The 19,398-nt window shown below is 46.2% G+C and overlaps 2 protein-coding genes across 5 annotated transcripts; both read right to left on the minus strand.

Annotated features, from left to right (window-relative positions):
* Positions 1 to 88: 88 nt before the first annotated feature.
* Positions 89 to 9,513, minus strand: LOC135828756 (uncharacterized). 3 transcript variants are annotated; one of them, XM_065341180.1, is made up of 2 exons: positions 9,442 to 9,513; positions 89 to 2,537 (listed from the first exon to the last, which is right to left on the minus strand). In XM_065341180.1, the coding sequence occupies exon 2, from the start codon at positions 2,430 to 2,432 to the stop codon at positions 765 to 767; it is 1,668 nt and encodes a 555-aa protein (XP_065197252.1). In that variant the 5' UTR covers positions 2,433 to 2,537; positions 9,442 to 9,513; the 3' UTR covers positions 89 to 764. The 3 variants fall into 3 exon arrangements, with proteins under 3 accessions (XP_065197252.1, XP_065197250.1, XP_065197251.1); XM_065341178.1 differs by lacking the exon at positions 9,442 to 9,513 and adding an exon at positions 2,840 to 3,048; XM_065341179.1 differs by lacking the exon at positions 9,442 to 9,513 and adding an exon at positions 2,969 to 3,041.
* A 5,432-nt stretch (positions 9,514 to 14,945) lies between these two features.
* On the minus strand, positions 14,946 to 17,869 carry LOC135828652 (uncharacterized). Of its 2 annotated transcripts, none has more exons than XM_065341079.1 (2): positions 17,760 to 17,869; positions 14,946 to 17,338 (listed from the first exon to the last, which is right to left on the minus strand). In XM_065341079.1, exon 2 carries the CDS (start codon positions 17,231 to 17,233, stop codon positions 15,632 to 15,634), a length of 1,602 nt encoding a protein of 533 aa, XP_065197151.1. In that variant the 5' UTR covers positions 17,234 to 17,338; positions 17,760 to 17,869; the 3' UTR covers positions 14,946 to 15,631. The 2 variants fall into 2 exon arrangements, with proteins under 2 accessions (XP_065197151.1, XP_065197150.1); XM_065341078.1 differs by having other exon boundaries at positions 17,631 to 17,868.
* Positions 17,870 to 19,398: the final 1,529 nt, after the last annotated feature.

Genomic DNA, 19,398 nt, shown 5'->3' on the forward strand with positions numbered 1-19,398 from the left:
AGTACGGGTGGATCCGATTATATGTCCAGTGCAAGAATAGTAACTTTCATTTTTCACTCACAAAGCAACTGTTCAGTACATGGGGTAGTGGTCTACCAGAGCAATCACACTCACCACCGTAGTGGTTTTCAGAAATGAGAAGAAGCAAAAAACTACACTCGCAGCCACATACAATGTAATAGATAAATAGCCGAAAAACATCTAAATCCATCAAAGAACAGCCAGCAAGCGGGAGAAAAGGCCGTTAAATCAAGTGGAACAGCATGGCCAGTGGTGAGCATGGGTGACTGGGCAGCAGGGGAGCGCCTGAAAAACAATGACTCCCTACATTCCTAGCCGCGACCGCTCAACCGGGCTAGAGGAAAAACACGCCTTTCGGCCAAAAAACCTTTCTATTTCAATAATTCCTGCCCCGCTGCCAGTCGGACCCAAGAATAGAGACAGCAAGAAATGGTATGTAATGTCCAGTGTATGTCATAATCATAAGCCACACACATTGGCATAGAATATCAAGAAGAACAGCGGAAGACCCCCATGAAACCAGGGTGGGCGGGCACCTTTAACTACCAAGAGGAAAAACAAAGACCACGATGGCAGGTTCAATGGAGTTGCTCAGAACAAGAGAAAACGCCGTGAAAAAAACAAAAACGTTCACAGGCTCAGCTCTGTCGTTACATCAAGAGGATAGAACAGTAGCAATACAAGAAGTAGCAATGATACCGTATGTCCACTACACTGCATAATTTTTATTTCTATAGGAATGATTAGAAAGGACACCAGCTATTGACACCAGGAATGTAGCCATGGTTGGTCATGACCTGAACAAACTGGCTCACATCGCTTCCAAAGTAGGCAACAATGACTTGGTGGTGGGTGATGGCATCATCATTGGTACTATCACCTGGCAAGTGAGCCTCTAGTGGCTTCCGAAGAAAGCAGTGCGGGTATTGGAGTAGCTTGGGGAAGAAGCTGGAGAAGAATGCCACATTCACAACGAACACTCCCGAGTCATACTCTCCATCGTTGAACCTATCCATTGCTGCACCAACGTAGACTGCCAGTTCGTCATGGTCGTCAAATCGGGGTCCGGAGAAGTTTCCCCAAACTGTTCCTCTCCATGGTTTACTGTATCCATGGGACATGTGCGTTGTTGCTGCATCGATGACACACTCCTCGTCGCTTGTCTCCGCTGGGCACACGGACACATCAAAACCAGGCCTAACCAATCGCCTGGCAATACCAGCCAGTTGTCCTGGTGTGATGGATATTGGAATCAGTGGTGGTAGTGGTGGTAGTGGTGGTAGCGCGTCGTCTGGTGAACGAACAGCCAGTTGTCCTGGTGTGATGGATATTGGAATCAGTGCTGGTAGTGGTGGTAGTGGTGGTAGCGCGTCGTCTGGTGAACGAACAGCAATGTCACCGTTTACATGCCGTTCACACTGTTGGCCGTGTTGCTGGTCATTGACCATGCCGTGGCCATTGTTACCACTGGTACTCATCACATGTCTGCTTGGGTGATTGCGATGTCTGCTTGGGTGATTGCGATGTCGGCTTGGGTGATTGCGGCGCTTTGCTTGACCTGCGTGTGTCGTCCGACTGTTGGTCTCGAACATTGGTTGCTCATCGGCGTCGTCATCAGTGTATCTGTAGGCACCATTGTAATCGACGTCACCATGCGCCTCACAGTCGATATCATGTTGCTGGGCTTGAGAGTAACCAACGGATCTGCGCTCATGTTCCCAAACTGGCTGCCTGCTCTTGTTACTGCTAGCCACCTGGGACAAAGCAGAGGAAGGTAGGCTCTCCTGCATTTCAAAGTCATCACCATGGAGATGATGCTTTGGCATGGTGTCCGCATTGCTGGTGCCGTTGCAGAGTATAGATTTGCCCTTGGCCAGGATCTCCTTTGCTGTCAATTGATGTATGTTCTCTGGTGGTGTTGATTCCAGAATTGCTTTCCAGAGCTGAAACACCTTCACTGCATTGTCTTCCAAAGAAATATTGTTGAACACTCGGAAATGCGACAAAGCCGTCGGAACTAACATGTTGGGGTCTTGACTGCGGATCATTCGTGCTATCTTGTACCCGCGAATATACTCATAGGCGTTGCTTCGTGACAGGCCAACCTCAGTTTTCGTCCACGCGTGAAAACAGCTAGTGCTTAGAAGATGCTCGTCGTATAGAATGGAATGGAGGGCTTGTCCGACGGCATAGTACGAACAATGTCTATTCTGCTTGATGATGCCTTTCCAGTGCAACAGCCTATCACCGACAGTCTGCGCCGTTAGTGCCGGAGCTACTCCTCCTTCACTGCTTGCTGGCAATTGCGCCTCCAGTGATGGTGGTGAATCGCAATTGACCATCACGTCCATCACCACTTCACAAGGCGAGGTCGCCCCGTGATTCTGCACAACCTTTGCTGCGGTCGACATTCTCGCTTCAGACTCTCACCTTCGTTCTTTCCTGAAGTTCTGCTTGGAAAGTTGGATGTCGTTGAGGTGCCGGTTGAGTTTCCGTCAGGCTTTTGATCAATGCACCTGTAAACAAGACAAATATACCAGTATTAAGTCAAGAAAAGAGTACTATGTGAAAACCTCTAGCTGCGAACAAGACAATAAGCCTGTATTCAATGTAGAAAGTATTCTTGCCCATGAACAAGACCCGAAACTTGTATGCCAGCGATGAAATAGGAAAATTGATTGGATGTCGTTGAGATCCCGCTTGCGTTTCCGTCAGGTTTTTAATCAATGCACCTGTGCGTTTCGGTGTTACTGTGACAAGAAAGGAAATGACACTGATAGCACTGCAGTAGCTGATAAGCTGTAAAATCCAATCTTACCGATGTGTTTTGAGTTTCTTCTCGGAAGCGATCCCCTGGCACCTCCGATACGATCGATTCGATCCCGAGCAGCTTGTCTACCACTGGTAGTTATTTATTTATTGCTCTAGACGCGGCTACTTCACAAACCTTCTTATCTTCTTCTTCAATCTAGCCGAGATGAGCGCACCGTACAGCTCCACAAGAAAACAAGGTCCAACTGAAAGAACATTAGGCTTGACTGTGGTTTATGTACAGCTGCTGAAATACAGGCGAGCTTGTCCCATTGGTCACAGCCACGCTCGACACAGGGTGTATTCCGCTTTGAAACAATCATGATGTCCAGTGGTCGCGGGGGAGTTAGACCCACTTACATGTACGTTCTCTGCTGGATTGTGCACTTCAGTATACGATGTAAATAAAATATTATTATGTAATGTCGATTACAAAATCGTCATGTGTGCTTGTGGGCTTCTTCATTGCCGCTATGGGGCTGTTAAGTGATGACGTCACAGTACCTTCGATACGCATAGCAACGATCCCACTGGGGACAAACAAAAGTAGCGTCGTCTCCACCGAACCAGTTGTCAGTGGCAACATTATAGGAATCGTGTACATTTCTTCGTTTCTTCTTTGCTGTTTTCAGTGAGTGTTTGGTTTTCTCTTTGTCCTTGATCTCGACGGTGTTGTCGTGCTCATTACCTTACTGAGGCGTCTCTTATGACTGTAGCCAGTGTCACGGAGGATTTTATTGGCGTGACGAGGTAGAACGCCGAGATCGAGCGTGAGAAACGCTCTGCATTAGTAGCTCCTGTAGAATGTCTTCTGGGATGGCGTATCCATGGTCAACAAAGCCAAGGTGCAAGACAGCATAAGAGATCGTGTAAAGGATGTGAGCTCCAAAAGGTAAGCTCCTGAACAAGTGGAAAGATATGTGTATTTACAAACTCTCTCTTCATCCATCGATTGCCGCTATGCATTGCATTTTGTCTTCACAGATAATCTGGACAAATAAATTGTAACTGGAGAGTGCAATCGTGCTTGGGACCCATCCCAATGTCATCACATGGCTGTGGTGACTAGTGTATACCTGTACCTGGGAGAGTTTTTCCTCAACTGAGACGGAGTGTAGGTGGATGGATATGAGAAATGCGAAGATGTGGAGTAAGTTGTGTCGAAGAAATGTGTAATAAAATATAATTTACTTTACACTCAAACATACACTGTACATGTATGTACATGTACCATCATGATAATGATTCCATCTTCATATCTCCCCAACAGGTACGCCATACGCACCAAATACATGGTGTGTGTGCACACGCGCGCTTGCGGGCGCGTACATGCACACACTCTCATGCGTGGCAGAGTTGGCCGGATGAACAGACCACGCATTTGCACGAGGTGTCCGTTATGTCATTGGAATGCTGTACTTTATGACTTTATTCCAAAATAGTATGTCTTGCCCCTGCCAAATGGAGTTTGTGTCTATGCTCAGCGGGTATCGGGCCACGACGCCACACTGCAGTCAGCCCTGGAATTAAAATAGCACTTCATGGATTATTTTAACTACTTTCCTTTGCGTTTACATGTAGTAGTTTGTTGAGCCCGTGGTTTTATTTCTGTGTTCTGTTATGATTGGCCTCTGGAAATAATCGGAGTGGATGTCATTTTTGTCATATGTGTGTGCCTTGTGCAACAGGTTCAAGGCTAGATGCACTTCACATTCGGCGTGCGATCTCGGCGTCTGGGACCTGATAACGTCTTGGTTGGATGGGTAATCGAGGATGATACTACTCGGCACACCAATGTACATGTCAATGTAATTTTTTACTTTTTCAGAGTGGTGCTTTTCAGGCACAATCTTCCTCAGCCTACTCAAGCTCAACTGATGAGGGGTGAATTCCCCGAAACACTGTGTATTGAGCAGGGAGTGGTGCTTTCTTGCAGGTTTGCCAAGTGGAAGGTGCGACGTGCTCCTCGTGTGCTCTGGATGGCAGTCGTGAGTCAGTCAAGTGTCAAGTTCGGCAAGAAGCGTGTGTTCCTAGTTGGAACAATCAACTTCATGACTATTACCGCCGAAGTCGCAACTTCTAAGTTCTTTATGTATTGTTTTAGTAATGAATTCTTTACGTAGTCATGTGGTTTGCTTCACTGTCCGAAGAGTGCTCAATAATAATCACATGTCCTTTGCGTCTCTGTGTATTATCCACATGTCCTTTGCGTCTCTGTGTATTATCCACATGTCCTTTGCGTCTCTGTGTATTATCCACATGTTCTTTGCGTCTCTGTGTATTATCCACATGTCCTTTGCGTCTCTGTGTTTTTCACTGTTTTTATTTGACATTATCTTTCTTTACGGAGTTGTTGTTGCTGTTCATTTTGCTACTCTTTCTTTTTCCCTCCCCTTATTTTTATTGATCGCCGTGGTTGGCAATCACCCACTCTCTTAACATTGGCCGGTGTTTCCACCGAGTCTTGAGATGTTGTAATAAATAAATAATACGGAGCATCAGCAAATCGAATATTCGAGTGAAATTCGAGAATCGTCACGAAAAGCACTCAATCAGTCGAAACTAGGGCTTTGTTCGACTGAAAAATGCCCGCAAACAGAAAATACTTTTCGAATACTTTTCGAATGCTCCGCGCGTGCTCTAGTACACGGCGCACTACGACTACGAGTACTCATTCTAGTTGCGCATGTAGCTACTAGTTCTTACCAGGGAGTACTACTCGTAGTTGCACATGTCAGTGCACAAGGCACAGTCGAACCGGACTTCTTGTCAATCTTGACGCTTTCCTCTCTCTCGAACTGTGAAAAGTTTTATCAAGTGTGCATTTTGTTTCATTTCAAGTATCCTGGAATCATGGCTTTGTCACCAACTACCAGCTCCGGAATGCCTCCTGCTCCCAGTTGTGCAGTAGCCCTGCTGGCGTTGTCTCGGCATCTGCGTCTATGGTGAGTTCCCCCCAGGGAGAGGGCAACTCAAAGTGTGCCAAATATTCGAGGGTCGACCTTACCATGGATCTCATTCTGCTGAGGCAGTGTAGGGCCCACCCTCAGCTATTCGTCCGCGGGTCTCCTGATATGCAAGGGATAGCGGAGGAGCTCGGCCGAGATCCGCCTTTTCAAGGGGTCTCCAAGAGAGATCCTATCGCCAATAGCCTGAATCGGATGAAGCATCCGCCGCTTCGCGTCATCCCCAAAGGCAATGAGAAACAACAGCAACTCCGTTCATTGCACATCTCAAACGCCAGTCCTCAACTGCTCAAGCTAAAAAAACTCGATTCGAAAATACTGGACTGCGCTACATGCTGAACCTCTTTTTCATTCGAATTTTCTCTCTGATTTTCTTTTTGCCATTCGAATAATCAAATCGAAAATTCGATTTGCTCATGCTCCGTAATAAAATAAACGAGAGAGCTTGAAAGCTCAGGGCCCTGCGCTATGCTTTGTTGCCTAGCTCCTCGTGCATGTTGTTAGAACTGATGGAAATGCTTTTTCCTTTGATTAGCTACATCATTGTATTGCAAAAACGTTTCAATGAGATACTGAAGTAACGTCTTCTGCATAGCTATGGGACCGGCGCTGACTCTGCCGATCACGGGCGTTCTGGAGTCAACGAGATGTCTGTTCTGACGTTTCCTGGGACCGGCGCTGACTCTGCCGATCACGGGCGTTTATCTTCTTCTTATTATTATACTGAGGGCAACTAACATCCATTCTGATTGCATTTACTCGTCTCCCTACTTCGTATTTCTTTCCAGAAAATCTCCCCATACAGCAGGGAGTCGTTTACATAATATGACTCCCTGCTATACATCTACATGACTGTATAAACGTTATAATTATTATGCTATCCGCCTACATGCGATTCCCGGGCTGGTCGACAGGCGGCCCAGCCAGCCTGCTAGTGGGATCTCGGCCTCGCACACAAATCCACACAAAATGTTACTGCACTGAATGCATTCCCCCGATACACTTCGCATATATACTCATTCTCTTGATGGTACCGTACTCTTGATGGTACGGGACAGGTACGGGATAGCGCCAGGCATGTCGATAGCACAAACAAACAAATACTTTGAAGTATATTGTGGCCAGCTGTCTTTGCTGGTACGGTACAGTACGGGACAGATACGGGATAGCGCCAGGCGTGACACAAACAAACAAACAAACAAACAAACACCAAATTAAAGCTGTGTGGACCCTGGCTAGCGCCAGACGTTACTGAAGTAACGTCTTCTGCATAGCTACGGGAATTAAAGCTGTGTGGACCCTGGCTATTCCCTTCATGGTACCGTACTCTTGATGGTACGGGACAGGTACGGGATAGCGCCAGACATGTCGATCGCACAAACAAACAAAAATATTGTGGCCAGCTGTCTTTGCTGGTACCGTACAGTACGGGACAGATACGGGATAGCGCCAGGCGTGACACAAACAAACAAACACACAAACAAACACCAAATTAAAGCTGTGTGGACCCTGGCTAGCGCCAGACGTTACTGAAGTAACGTCTTCTGCATAGCTACGGGAATAAAATAATCATTTAGGGCGGAGCATTGTACACAAGAGAGAGATTGGAAGCTTTGTTACAACTCAGAGTTGTAACAATGCTTCCAATCTCTCTCTCTTGTGTTATGTATTCTTTATGACTGTATTCTTTTTTGTATTCTTTAATAAGGGGGCGGCCTACCCATAAATTTCATATGGCATTCAATTGACCGTAACTTTGGTGTTTCTCAATGGATTTGAGTGAAATTTTGACCACACACTCCTGCCACTATGCTAGCCCTCAGGACATGATTTACAAGTTCTTGCGCATCACTGACAGGCTTTCCGGGCCGGAAAAACTCAAATTTCCGGCATAGTGCCGCGGTGTGCGAGCCACCCAGGAGCCAAACAAATGCATTTACAAATTTTTTCACATTTTCGTGCCCATTCTGTCCGTGCGCGGGACCCAAACCTAAAACAAGTCCAGAAGCAGCGATGGGTAGTGGGGTAGGGCCCCTCAACGTGGCCCTGCAATCTGTCACAACGGAACGAGTGGGCGTTCTCTCACAGACTCCCACAGACCCAAGTCAATTTTTGAATTTTTTTAGGTTTAGCACGTGCTACGAGGTCGTACCTTTGATACAATATCCAGTGCTGGGACGTCCACAGCAAGCCATTTCCACAGCGCTGCACACAAATCCAGGATACCCTCAGAAACCGGCAAAGACTAACACTCATGTTCCGCTACTGCCTAGTACTGAATCCTACCTGACTTATTGACACGACTGAAACTTGCCAAAGTCACTAAATCAACGTCAACTACAATAATCAAGCCACATATCTGCAACGTCACGAGGGTGCTGGCAAAAGTCCTGCCGCCGTGCAGCCCAATACGTGGCTCAAAAACGTGATATTTTGGACTTGGAGCACAATACTGCACACTTTCGCGTGTTTCCATGATACGACAAGTTGCGCACGGTCTGCTCACATTCAAATACAGTGCTGCCAACAAATGACAGCGCGCAACAAAAAAATCTTTCCTTACAAGGGCACATTTTTCGGCCATAACTCTTGAACGGCTGGTCAGATCGGGACAAGATTTTCAGAGATTATGCAGCTGTTCATGCTCTTTCAACTGATGTAGCACTCGATATGAATTTACAAATTCGATTTTCAGGGATTTTACGACCAGGCTGCCCCCTTAACTGCGAATAAGAGAGTAATAAGAGTAATAATGAATAATCTACCTTCGAACAAGACGAGAAACCTGTCAGCAGTATAGGAATAAACGTCTACATGCGAACAAGACAGCAATATGAGTAATATGAAAACTCTAGTTGATTCAAATGCTAGTCACACCTGGCACAGTGGCAGTATGGCGGTAAATACATATCTTACATTGCAGCCTAGAGAGCGTGTGAGGGCAGTTATTCTAGCACATAGCTCTCCTTCTCACCACCACCAGCACACCATCAGTTCGCGCCTTGCGCCTAGTCGATGCATGGCTGGTGGTATCCGACAAAGCAGGCTGGCCCATACTGCCAGGTGTGTGTTTTACCAACAGTTGAATCAAGCATAAGTACTGCTGCATTGGTGTCTTCAACTGCATATCTCATGAATACCCTCTGCCTGCGAAAAAGACGAGAAACTAACTTGTCAGCAGTAAAGGAAACTTCTAGCTGCGAACAAGACAAGCAGACCTCCACCCGTAATCCGAGCATGCATTACAGTCTATGCACAGTTGAGTCACAGTGTACAGTGGATACATTTGTATACTGAGCTTGGTGTACGCCCACACAGTGTCATGTACTGAGCTTGATGAGCTTGATTCTACATTATGCGGCGCCAGACATTACTGCAATGTACGCCCACACGTCCCCCAGCTAGTACAGGGCAGTATAGCTGATATCAAAATGCCAACAAACGTCCTGAAGACGTCGTTGGCAGAGCGACTTATCGTACTTGTAGTGAGTTTTAGGTACACCTTTCCATCTAAGATATTTCTAGTGGATCTCGCTAAGTGTGTATTGTGACACTAGTACTCACTCAGCTGAAGCACACTGTTACAGCCTGTTGGAAAAGAAATTAGAACTTCCTAGTCAAAGAGATAAGAAACAGAACTTACTCACTGCAGCTGTTCAGCAGTGCTTCAGTTCTTCCAGTGTCCAAGAACGTCCAGCCTATCCTTCATAAACCTGTACATGCACAGACAGAAACACGAGCAGTTGCTGTTTCCTAACTCTGAGTTTCACGAACTGAATCGATCATTAGACGAAAATTTAACCAGTAATAGAAATTTAATGTACATACAGGTAGCGGCACTTGTCTTCCGCAATCTTGGAATACTCAAAATCTCCAATTGAACAACACGTGTGGCCTTTTCCTCCTTCTACTATTGCCTCAAATTTCCACGGTTTCCTTTCCTAAAGAATGGCGTTGTAACTTGACTGTATTATTAGTGGCCTGTACGCTACAATAAACTGTGACATACATATAGACACAAAATTACCTGTGCGTGTTCTACAAAAGTCAAAGAAATACAGACAGCAGAGCTAACCTTTCTCAACGCGAAGAATGTAGTTATGGTGCCACGGGTACGTTTACAGCTACTATACTCCCAGCTGTAGCACGTATTGAGAGCTGATGTGCGGGGTAGCGCGGCGCCCACATATCTTCCACTTGAACTCTGAGCTTCATGCGGCGCTAGGCAATCATCAGACACTTGAACTGATACTCGGATCTACCCAGCAGTAATTGCCAGTATGCTTATGATAGCACCCGCTACGACTGGTACGACCATGGCCGTACCATTTTTCGAAAAGCGCGGTCCACCCGAAACGTGCAAAACCGTAATAAAAAAATCAGGATCCATCGATGCATAAGCACCCTTCCAAAACCCCTCCCACGCCCCTGTTATCAAGATATAGCCTTAGGGCCATACTAGTAAGCATAAACAAATTCAGCGCTAAATCTGGTGACGTAATTTTTGGGGAGAAAGCTGGCTCAGGCCAACGTCACCGGATTTATCATTGTTATTATTTGTAGTCAAGTGGTTTGCTTCACTGTCCGAAGACTGCTCAATGCCCATGTAGGGCAGAGCCTTGTACACAAGAACAAGAGAGAGAGATTGAAAGCTTTGTTATAACTCTGAGTTTCACGTATTACTACGATCAATAAAAAAAGGCCTCGACCAAATATGGTTGCGCATATTTCCGCATATATGGCATATTGAGGGACAAAGGTAATATTGGAATAAAGCCAGCATATAATTCAAATATTCTAAAGAAAATGAGGCCAAAACAATCATATTATGGACAAAATGCGTTCAGAAATACCTTTTATGGATGAATTTGGAATGGTTGAGGCGTTTGCTACATTTCCCCATGGATGAACACTATCTACTACGGTTGCTGGGGACACACCCCAGCCATACTATTCCGCATGTGTTTTGATATGCACCATATAGTACTGGGGCCAATTCAAAAAATCGACCTCTAAAATACATGCCTTGACACATGTTGGCTAACAAGGATTTTTCGGTGTTATTTGATAGATAATGTCTTCAAGAGCATCTTGGCCCAGTATGGCGAGTCCAATCGCGTCCAAAGGTCCCGAAATCACCCTCGATAGGAATACAAAATTGCCGAAAAAACTAAGTTCTCATCGGCTATATTCAAGCATTTTCAAGACTTTCTCGGTACTATATTGACTGGACCTGGGAGTTTTTACCCTTTTATGTGCCAGGAGCTATAGTAACACCGTACATACACAGGATGCGAACCGACGCGTACACTGATTTTGTGCGAGAGTTGGAAAGATTGAGCATCAAGATTAGTACCGTAGTGTAGTTGTGACATACCAGAAATGTGTTACCTCGTTTGGACACTTTCTTCAAAGTTTTGCATTGACTCGCTGGTGCTTTTGCTGTCGGAACGTCCACGAATGGATCGATGCTAAATTCAGCAGAACCTTCATTACAATGTCATCTTGGCTCCCCGGAAAAGTAGGCATGATTCCAACAAGGAGCAGCACAACAATTATGTGTGGAAAGCAGGGGAAAGTCATCATAGCTTGCCAAGCCAGTTGTAACTACTTGTATTCGTAGGACTAATCTACAACCGTGGAAAGTTTCAGACCTGGCTAACTTCATCGGGCTGGAATGAAGGCATTTACTTTGTGAGTACTGCTGCACAGGAGGTGTTACAGTGGACGAGCATTTGATTCGAATCTACAAGAGCGGCTAGTGTTAGTACCATGATTTGAACACACCGACCGTGGTGATCAGCTACCATTATCACAAAGCCTATTTGCCAGCTCAACAGCTCTAGGACAACTGCCTTAGGAGTGCCATGCTGCAGTGAGAGGGAGTAGCTATGTGGTGTGGAGTGTTACAAAAACGAAATCCGAGTACCTGGAGGTAACCTATCCCAATATGCAACACCAGCAGTAGAAGAATCATTTCCTTGTCGCAGAATTTGATGGCTGGGCCTAGGCAGTGTGAAACTACAGTTATACTTATAAAACACTAACTGCAAGAAAGAGTCCGATGTCCAATGTCGTTGCTTGTCTCTCCTGAACTGATCACGGCACGTAGTTGATGCGATTCAAGAGCGGTGGTGAAGAGAGGGAAAACATGTTCATGTAATACCTCATGAACTAGTGGCTAAAGAATTGTCCCTGACTGCAGAGCCAATAGTGATGGTGTAGGTGGCGGAGTAGAGATGGGCTCAGCTGTACGGCGTAGAGTTTCCGAAGCTCAGATGGAAGAACAACTTCAGTTAAAGTGAAACACATGGATGCTAAATATGGTAGTAAAGACACACCTGGCAATATGGCGGTAAACACACGCCTGCCCACACATGCTCTCTAGGCTGCAAAGTTCTGGCACAGAGCTCTCCTTCTCACCACCACCACCATCAGTTCGCGCCTGGCGCCTGGCCGATGCATGGCTGGCGGTATCCGGCATAGCAGGCTGGTACATCAAGTAGCGCATGGCACATAGATGATGACACAGCAACGACATAGCTCGATTGCGACGTACGTTTCGTCCCCGCTGGACTCATCAGGCAACCTTCTTCTTGGATGTCTTCATACGGAGCTTGACTCGGGAGAATGAAGTTGAAGACACCACTGCAGCTGTACTTATGGTTGCTAAATATGGTGGTAAAGACACACCTGGCAATATGGCGGTAAACACACGCCTGCCCACACACGCTCTCTAGGCTGCAAAGTTCTGGCACAGAGCTCTCCTTCTCACCACCACCACCATCAGTTCGCGCCTGGCGCCTGGTCGATGCATGGCTGGCGGTATCCGGCATAGCAGGCTGGTACATCAAGTAGCGCATGGCACATAGATGATGACACAGCAACGACATAGCTCGATTGCGATGTACGATTCTCCCAAAACACATGGAAGCGAAAGTATTCGCATCACAATGTTGGGATCGATCAGCTTTTTAAACTTGAGCTATTCACATGTGAGCGTTGTCCAACTGCAGCCTTGAATGACAAGCTAGCCAATGTTTGGACTGTTTTATGCAAAGGATTTTGGTATTTTCATTTTCATCATTTTTCGTTACAGCACTGCCATCGCATACAAGTAGTGTTGTCCTTCTTACATCGCTGCAAGATCTATCGTATTATCTACACGTACTTCGAGTAAATTAGTTCAGGTTGAAACTGTCCTATAGCACTTCGTTCCTTAGACTCTGACAGTTTCCTACCACCTTTTCCTTCTCCTGTTAGTATTTGGGTTACAATACCTATTCTCTCAGTTGAAGTGTAACGCCGAACCGTCTGACGCTTCTCTCGTGTTTGCAGTCTGATTATAGTAATGCATGCCTGTTAATAGTCTCATGTACCTGCTAGCTGCACGTACATGTACACGTACCTCAATGCTAACATTCGACGCGACATGTACTGTGCATGTACATGTCCAGTAGCCAAGTTTCACTGCACCTTGGAAATCTTGTTTTGACACTGTTAAAGTACAGTACTTGTTGCCGCACTGTATCTACTGCTTATTCTGAGCAAAATGAGGTGCTACTTGGCCATATACGTGTCAGTAAAAATGGATATAGGAGCAATTCTAGTTGGGTTGCTATGGTAATAACGGCCTTTTCTATTTTGATGTTTTTCACCATGTTCGGACACAATCCGGCAATCGAAACCTATGCCATCGTGTTCAGGAGGCAAAAACCATCCAGGAATGATCATAAAATCTATGTTAGCAAACATGTGTCAAGTAAAAGTGAGAAATTTCAAATGGGCCCTAGGACTAATAAGCATGATAGCCGTGAAGCCAATGAATATTCCAAGGTTCTAATTCTACTGAAATGATCTACACTTTCTGCTTATGTCGAGCATTTTTTGGCATATTTGGCATATCTTTTTGCATATCTTGCTAAGCCTTTGGCATATTATGGACGTTTTCCCTGATATGCGACGAGCATGATATGCTCCTTTTTTTAGCATATTTGGTCGAGGCCTAACTACGATCATCAGGCAGGGGGGTTCCCTGATGATCGTAGTAATACTTGAAACTCAGAGTTGTAACAAAGCATCCAATCTCTCTCTTGTGTATTATTATTTGTATTTGTCCGTTGGGACCATCTTGTAGTAACGCGTATAGCCGATTGGTTTCTAGTCTTGCGTGCGAATCATGAGGTTTCATAGCAAAACCTGTGCTGGTAACAGGGAGTGTGTTTAGTGCGGCGGTGAACTGGTTACAGTGTACTCATTTGCTGGGTGTGAGCTGGCAATGCACTTCCATGTCCATGATCTAGTCCATGTAGCGAGTTTTAAGTACACGGTTACATGATGATGTTAGTTTGACAGCATGAAACAAGGTGGAGGACACTGTGTTCGCAAACAGTCACCTTACTAGAACTACAACCATCCAGGGTTGGTAGAGCCCCGGTCCGTTGGGACCATCTGAACCATAATTATGCGTGTTGAACCCGGTTCTATAATACTACACTGCTGGCAACTGAAATCCGACCCCTGAGCGGTGCGCTCACATCGCAAAGACCCAACACGGGATGGTGAAACTAGGAAACAGAATAATAATCTGATATCGATACTAGTAATGTGCATCCACCGCTCAGGTGGTCGGATTTCAGTTGCCAGCGTGACTGTAGCATTAAGTAAGTAAATTATCGTATCCGTTCCCGAAGGGAACTCACGACGGCCGCTAACACCCGATAAACCCTAGCGGCAGATGCAGCGCCTTACGGTGGGGGTGAGTGGGCAAGTCTCACAACCACTGGCACAAGTGCCGAAAACGACCCCATTAGCTGCATCCATGTACCCCTTGTGCCTGGCCACAAGTTCCCAGTTGACTGTGGGTAGCAGCACGGCTGGAAAAACCGCTCCCAGGCAGGACTTTAACCAGGTACCTCTCGTATCTCAATCATGGTCTTTGACCAACCCACTGTGCCTGCCTGGTTGCATTGGGTTATAGAATACCACTACTACATGGTCTAGCTTTGGGAAAGGGTTACATGTGACATCTCCAAAGTGATAACGAGTTGAGCAAGACGCACACAGGCTGGTACGGGTGGATCCGATTATATGTCCAGTGCAAGAATAGTAACTTTCATTTTTCACTCACAAAGCAACTGTTCAGTATATGGGGTAGTGATCTACCAGAGCAATCACACTCACCACCGTAGTGGTTTTCCAGAAATGAGTAGAAGCAAAAAACTACACTCGCAGCCACATACAATGTAATAGATAAATAGCCGAAAAACATCTAAATCCATCAAAGAACAGCCAGCAAGCGGGAGAAAAGGCCGTTAAATCAAGTGGAACAGCATGGCCAGTGGTGAGCATGGGTGACTGGGCAGCAGGGGAGCGCCTGAAAAACAATGACTCCCTACATTCCTAGCCGCGACCGCTCAACCGGGCTAGAGGAAAAACACGCCTTTCGGCCAAAAAACCTTTCTATTTCAATAATTCCTGCCCCGCTGCCAGTCGGACCCAAGAATAGAGACAGCAAGAAAGGGTATGTAATGTCCAGTGTATGTCATAATCATAAGCCACACACATTGGCATAGAATATCAAGAAGAACAGCGGAAGACCCCCATGAAACCAGGGTGGGCGGGCACCTTTAACTACCAAGAGGAAAAACAAAGACCACGATGGCAGGTTCAATGGAGTTGCTCAGAACAAGAGAAAACGCCGTGAAAAAACAAAAACGTTCACAGGCTCAGCTCTGTCGTTACATCAAGAGGATAGAACAGTAGCAATACAAGAAGTAGCAATGATACCGTATGTCCACTACACTGCATAATTTTTATTTCTATAGGAATGATTAGAAAGGACACCAGCTATTGACACCAGGAATGTAGCCATGGTTGGTCATGACCTGAACAAACTGGCTCGCATCGCTTCCAAAGTAGGCAACAATGACTTGGTGGTGGGTGATGGCATCATCATTGGTACTATCACCTGGCAAGTAAGCCTCTAGTGGCTTCCGAAGAAAGCAGTGCGGGTATTGGAGTAGCTTGGGGAAGAAGCTGGAGAAGAATGCCACATTCACAACGAACACTCCCGAGTCATACTCTCCAGCCTTGAACTTATCCATTGCTGCACCAACGTAGACTGCCAGTTCATCATGGTCGTCAAAGCGGGGTCCGGAGAAGTTTCCCCAAACTGTTCCTCTCCATGGTTTCATGTATCCATGGGACATGTGCGTTGTTTCTGCATCGATGACACACTCCTCGTCGCTTGTCTCCGCTGGGCACACGGACACATCAAAACCAGGCCTAACCAATCGCCTGGCAATACCAGCCAGTTGTCCTGGTGTGATGGATATTGGAATCAGTGCTGGTAGTGGTGGTAGTGGTGGTAGCGCGTCGTCTGGTGAACGAACAGCAATGTCACCGTTTACATGCCGTTCACACTGTTGGCCGTGTTGCTGGTCATTGACCATGCCGTGGCCATTGTTACCACTGGTACTCATCACATGTCTGCTTGGGTGATTGCGATGTCTGCTTGGGTGATTGCGATGTCTGCTTGGGTGATTGCGATGTCTGCTTGGGTGATTGCGGCGCTTTGCTTGACCTGCGTGTGTCGTCCGACTGTTGGTCTCGAACATTGGTTGCTCATCGGCGTCGTCATCAGTGTAGCTGTAGGCACCATTGTAATCAACGTCACCATGCGCCTCACAGTCGATATCATGTTGCTCGGCTTGAGAGTAACCAACGGATCTGCGCTCATGTTCCCAAACTGGCTGCCTGCGCTTGTTACTGCTAGCCATCTGGGACAAAGCAGAGGAAGGTAGGCTCTCCTGCATTTCAAAGTCATCACCATGGAGATGATGCTTTGGCATGGTGTCCGCATTGCTGGTGCCGTTGCAGAGTATAGATTTGCCCTTGGCCAGGATCTCCTTTGCTGTCAATTGATGTATGTTCTCTGGTGGTGTTGATTCCAGAATTGCTTTCCAGAGCTGAAACACCTTCACTGCATTGTCTTCCAAAGAAATATTGTTGAACACTCGGAAATGCGACAAAGCCGTCGGAACTAACATGTTGGGGTCTTGACTGCGGATCATTCGTGCTATCTTGTACCCGCGAATATACTCATAGGCGTTGCTTCGTGACAGGCCAACCTCAGTTTTCGTCCACGCGTGAAAACAGCTAGTGCTTAGAAGATGCTCGTCGTATAGAATGGAATGGAGGGCTTGTCCGACGGCATAGTACGAATAATGTCTATTCTGCTTGATGATGCCTTTCCAGTGCAACAGCCTATCACCGACAGTCTGCGCCGTTAGTGCCGGAGCTACTCCTTCACTGCTTGCTGGCAATTGCGCCTCCAGTGATGGTGGTGAATCCCGATTGACCATCACGTCCATCACCACTTCATACGGTGAGGTCGCCCCGTGATTCTGCACAACCTTTGCTGCGGTCGACATTCTCGCTTCAGACTCTCACCTTCGTTCTTTCCTGAAGTTCTGCTTGGAAAGTTGGATGTCGTTGAGGTGCCGGTTGAGTTTCCGTCAGGCTTTTGATCAATGCACCTGTAAACAAGACAAATATACCAGTATTAAGTCAAGAAAAGAGTACTATGTGAAAACCTCTAGCTGCGAACAAGACAATAAGAAGCAGAAAGTATTCTTGCCCATGAACAAGACCCGAAACTTGTATGCCAGCGATGAAATAGGAAAATTGATTGGATGTCGTTGAGATCCCGCTTGCGTTTCCGTCAGGTTTTTAATCAATGCACCTGTGCGTTTCGGTGTTACTGTGACAAGAAAGGAAATGACACTGATAGCACTGCAGTAGCTGATAAGCTGTAAAATCCAATCTTACCGATGTGTTTTGAGTTTCTTCTCGGAAGCGATCCCCTGGCACCTCCGATACGATCGATTCGATCCCGAGCAGCTTGTCTACCACTGGTAGTTATTTATTTATTGCTCTAGACGCGGCTACTTCACAAACCTTCTTATCTTCTTCTTCAATCTAGCCGAGATGAGCGCACCGTACAGCTCCACAAGAAAACAAGGTCCAACTGAAAGAACATTAGGCTTGACTGTCGTTTATGTACAGCTGCTGAAATACAGGCGAGCTTGTCCCATTGCCATTGGTCACAGCCATGCTCGGCACAGGGTGTATTCCGCTTTGGAACAATCATGATGTCCAGTGGTCGCGGGGGAGTTAGACCCACTTACGTTCTCTGCTGGATTGTGCACTTCAGTGTACGATGTAAATAAAATATTATTATGTAATGTCGATTACAAAATCGTCATGTGTGCTTGTGGGCTTCTTCATTGCCGCTATGGGGCTGTTAAGTGATAACGTCACAGTACCTTCGATACGCATAGCAACGATCCCACTGGGGACAAACAAAAGTAGCGTCGTCTCCACCGAACCAGTTGTCAGTGGCAACATTATAGGAATCGTGTACATTTCTTCGTTTCTTCTTTGCTGTTTTCAGTGAGTGTTTGGTTTTCTCTTTGTCCTTGATCTCGACGGTGTTGTCGTGCTCATTACCTTACTGAGGCGTCTCTTATGACTGTAGCCAGTGTCACGGAGGATTTTATTGGCGTGACGAGGTAGAACGCCGAGATCGAGCGTGAGAAACGCTCTGCATTAGTAGCTCCTGTAGAATGTCTTCTGGGATGGCGTATCCATGGTCAACAAAGCCAAGGTGCAAGACAGCATAAGAGATCGTGTAAACGATGTGAACTCCAAAAGGTAAGCTCCTGAACAAGTGGAAAGATATGTGTATTTACAAACTCTCTCTTCATCCATCGATTGCCGCTATGCATTGCATTTTGTCTTCACAGATAATCTGGACAAATAAATTGTAACTGGAGAGTGCAATCGTGCTTGGGACCCATCCCAATGTCATCACATGGCTGTGGTGACTAGTGTATACCTGTACCTGGGAGAGTTTTTCCTCAACTGAGACGGAGTGTAGGTGGATGGATTATGAGAAATGCGAAGATGTGGAGTAAGTTGTGTCGAAGAAATGTGTAATAAAATATAATTTACTTTACACTCAAACATACACTGCACATGTATGTACATGTACCATCATGATAATGATTCCATCTTCATATCTCCCCAACAGGTACGCCATGCGCACCAAATACATGGTGTGTGTGCACACGCGCGCTTGCGGGCGCGTACATGCACACACTCTCATGCGTGGCAGAGTTGGCCGGATGAACAGACCACGCATTTGCACGAGGTGTCCGTTATGTCATTGGAATGCTGTACTTTATGACTTTATTCCAAAATAGTATGTCTTGCCCCTGCCAAATGGAGTTTGTGTCTATGCTCAGCGGGTATCGGGCCACGACGCCACACTGCAGTCAGCCCTGGAATTAAAATGGCACTTCATGGATTATTTTAACTACTTTCCTTTGCGTTTACATGTAGTACTTTGTTGAGCCCGTGGTTTTATTTCTGTGTTTTGTTATGATTGGCCTCTGGAAATAATCGGAGTGGATGTCATTTTTGTCATATGTGTGTGCCTTGTGCAACAGGTTCAAGGCTAGATGCACTTCACATTCGGCGTGCGATCTCGGCGTCTGGGACCTGATAACGTCTTGGTTGGATGGGTAATCGAGGA

This window comes from Sycon ciliatum, chromosome 12 (genome assembly GCF_964019385.1).
Source record: "Sycon ciliatum chromosome 12, ocSycCili1.1, whole genome shotgun sequence".
Lineage (NCBI taxonomy): Eukaryota > Metazoa > Porifera > Calcarea > Leucosolenida > Sycettidae > Sycon > Sycon ciliatum.

Bases quoted from the DNA above. Each gene is read 5' to 3' on its own strand.
- LOC135828756 (XM_065341180.1), bottom strand. From the start codon at position 2,432: ATGTCGACCGCAGCAAAGGTTGTGCAGAATCACGGGGCGACCTCGCCT.
- LOC135828652 (XM_065341079.1), bottom strand. From the start codon at position 17,233: ATGTCGACCGCAGCAAAGGTTGTGCAGAATCACGGGGCGACCTCACCG.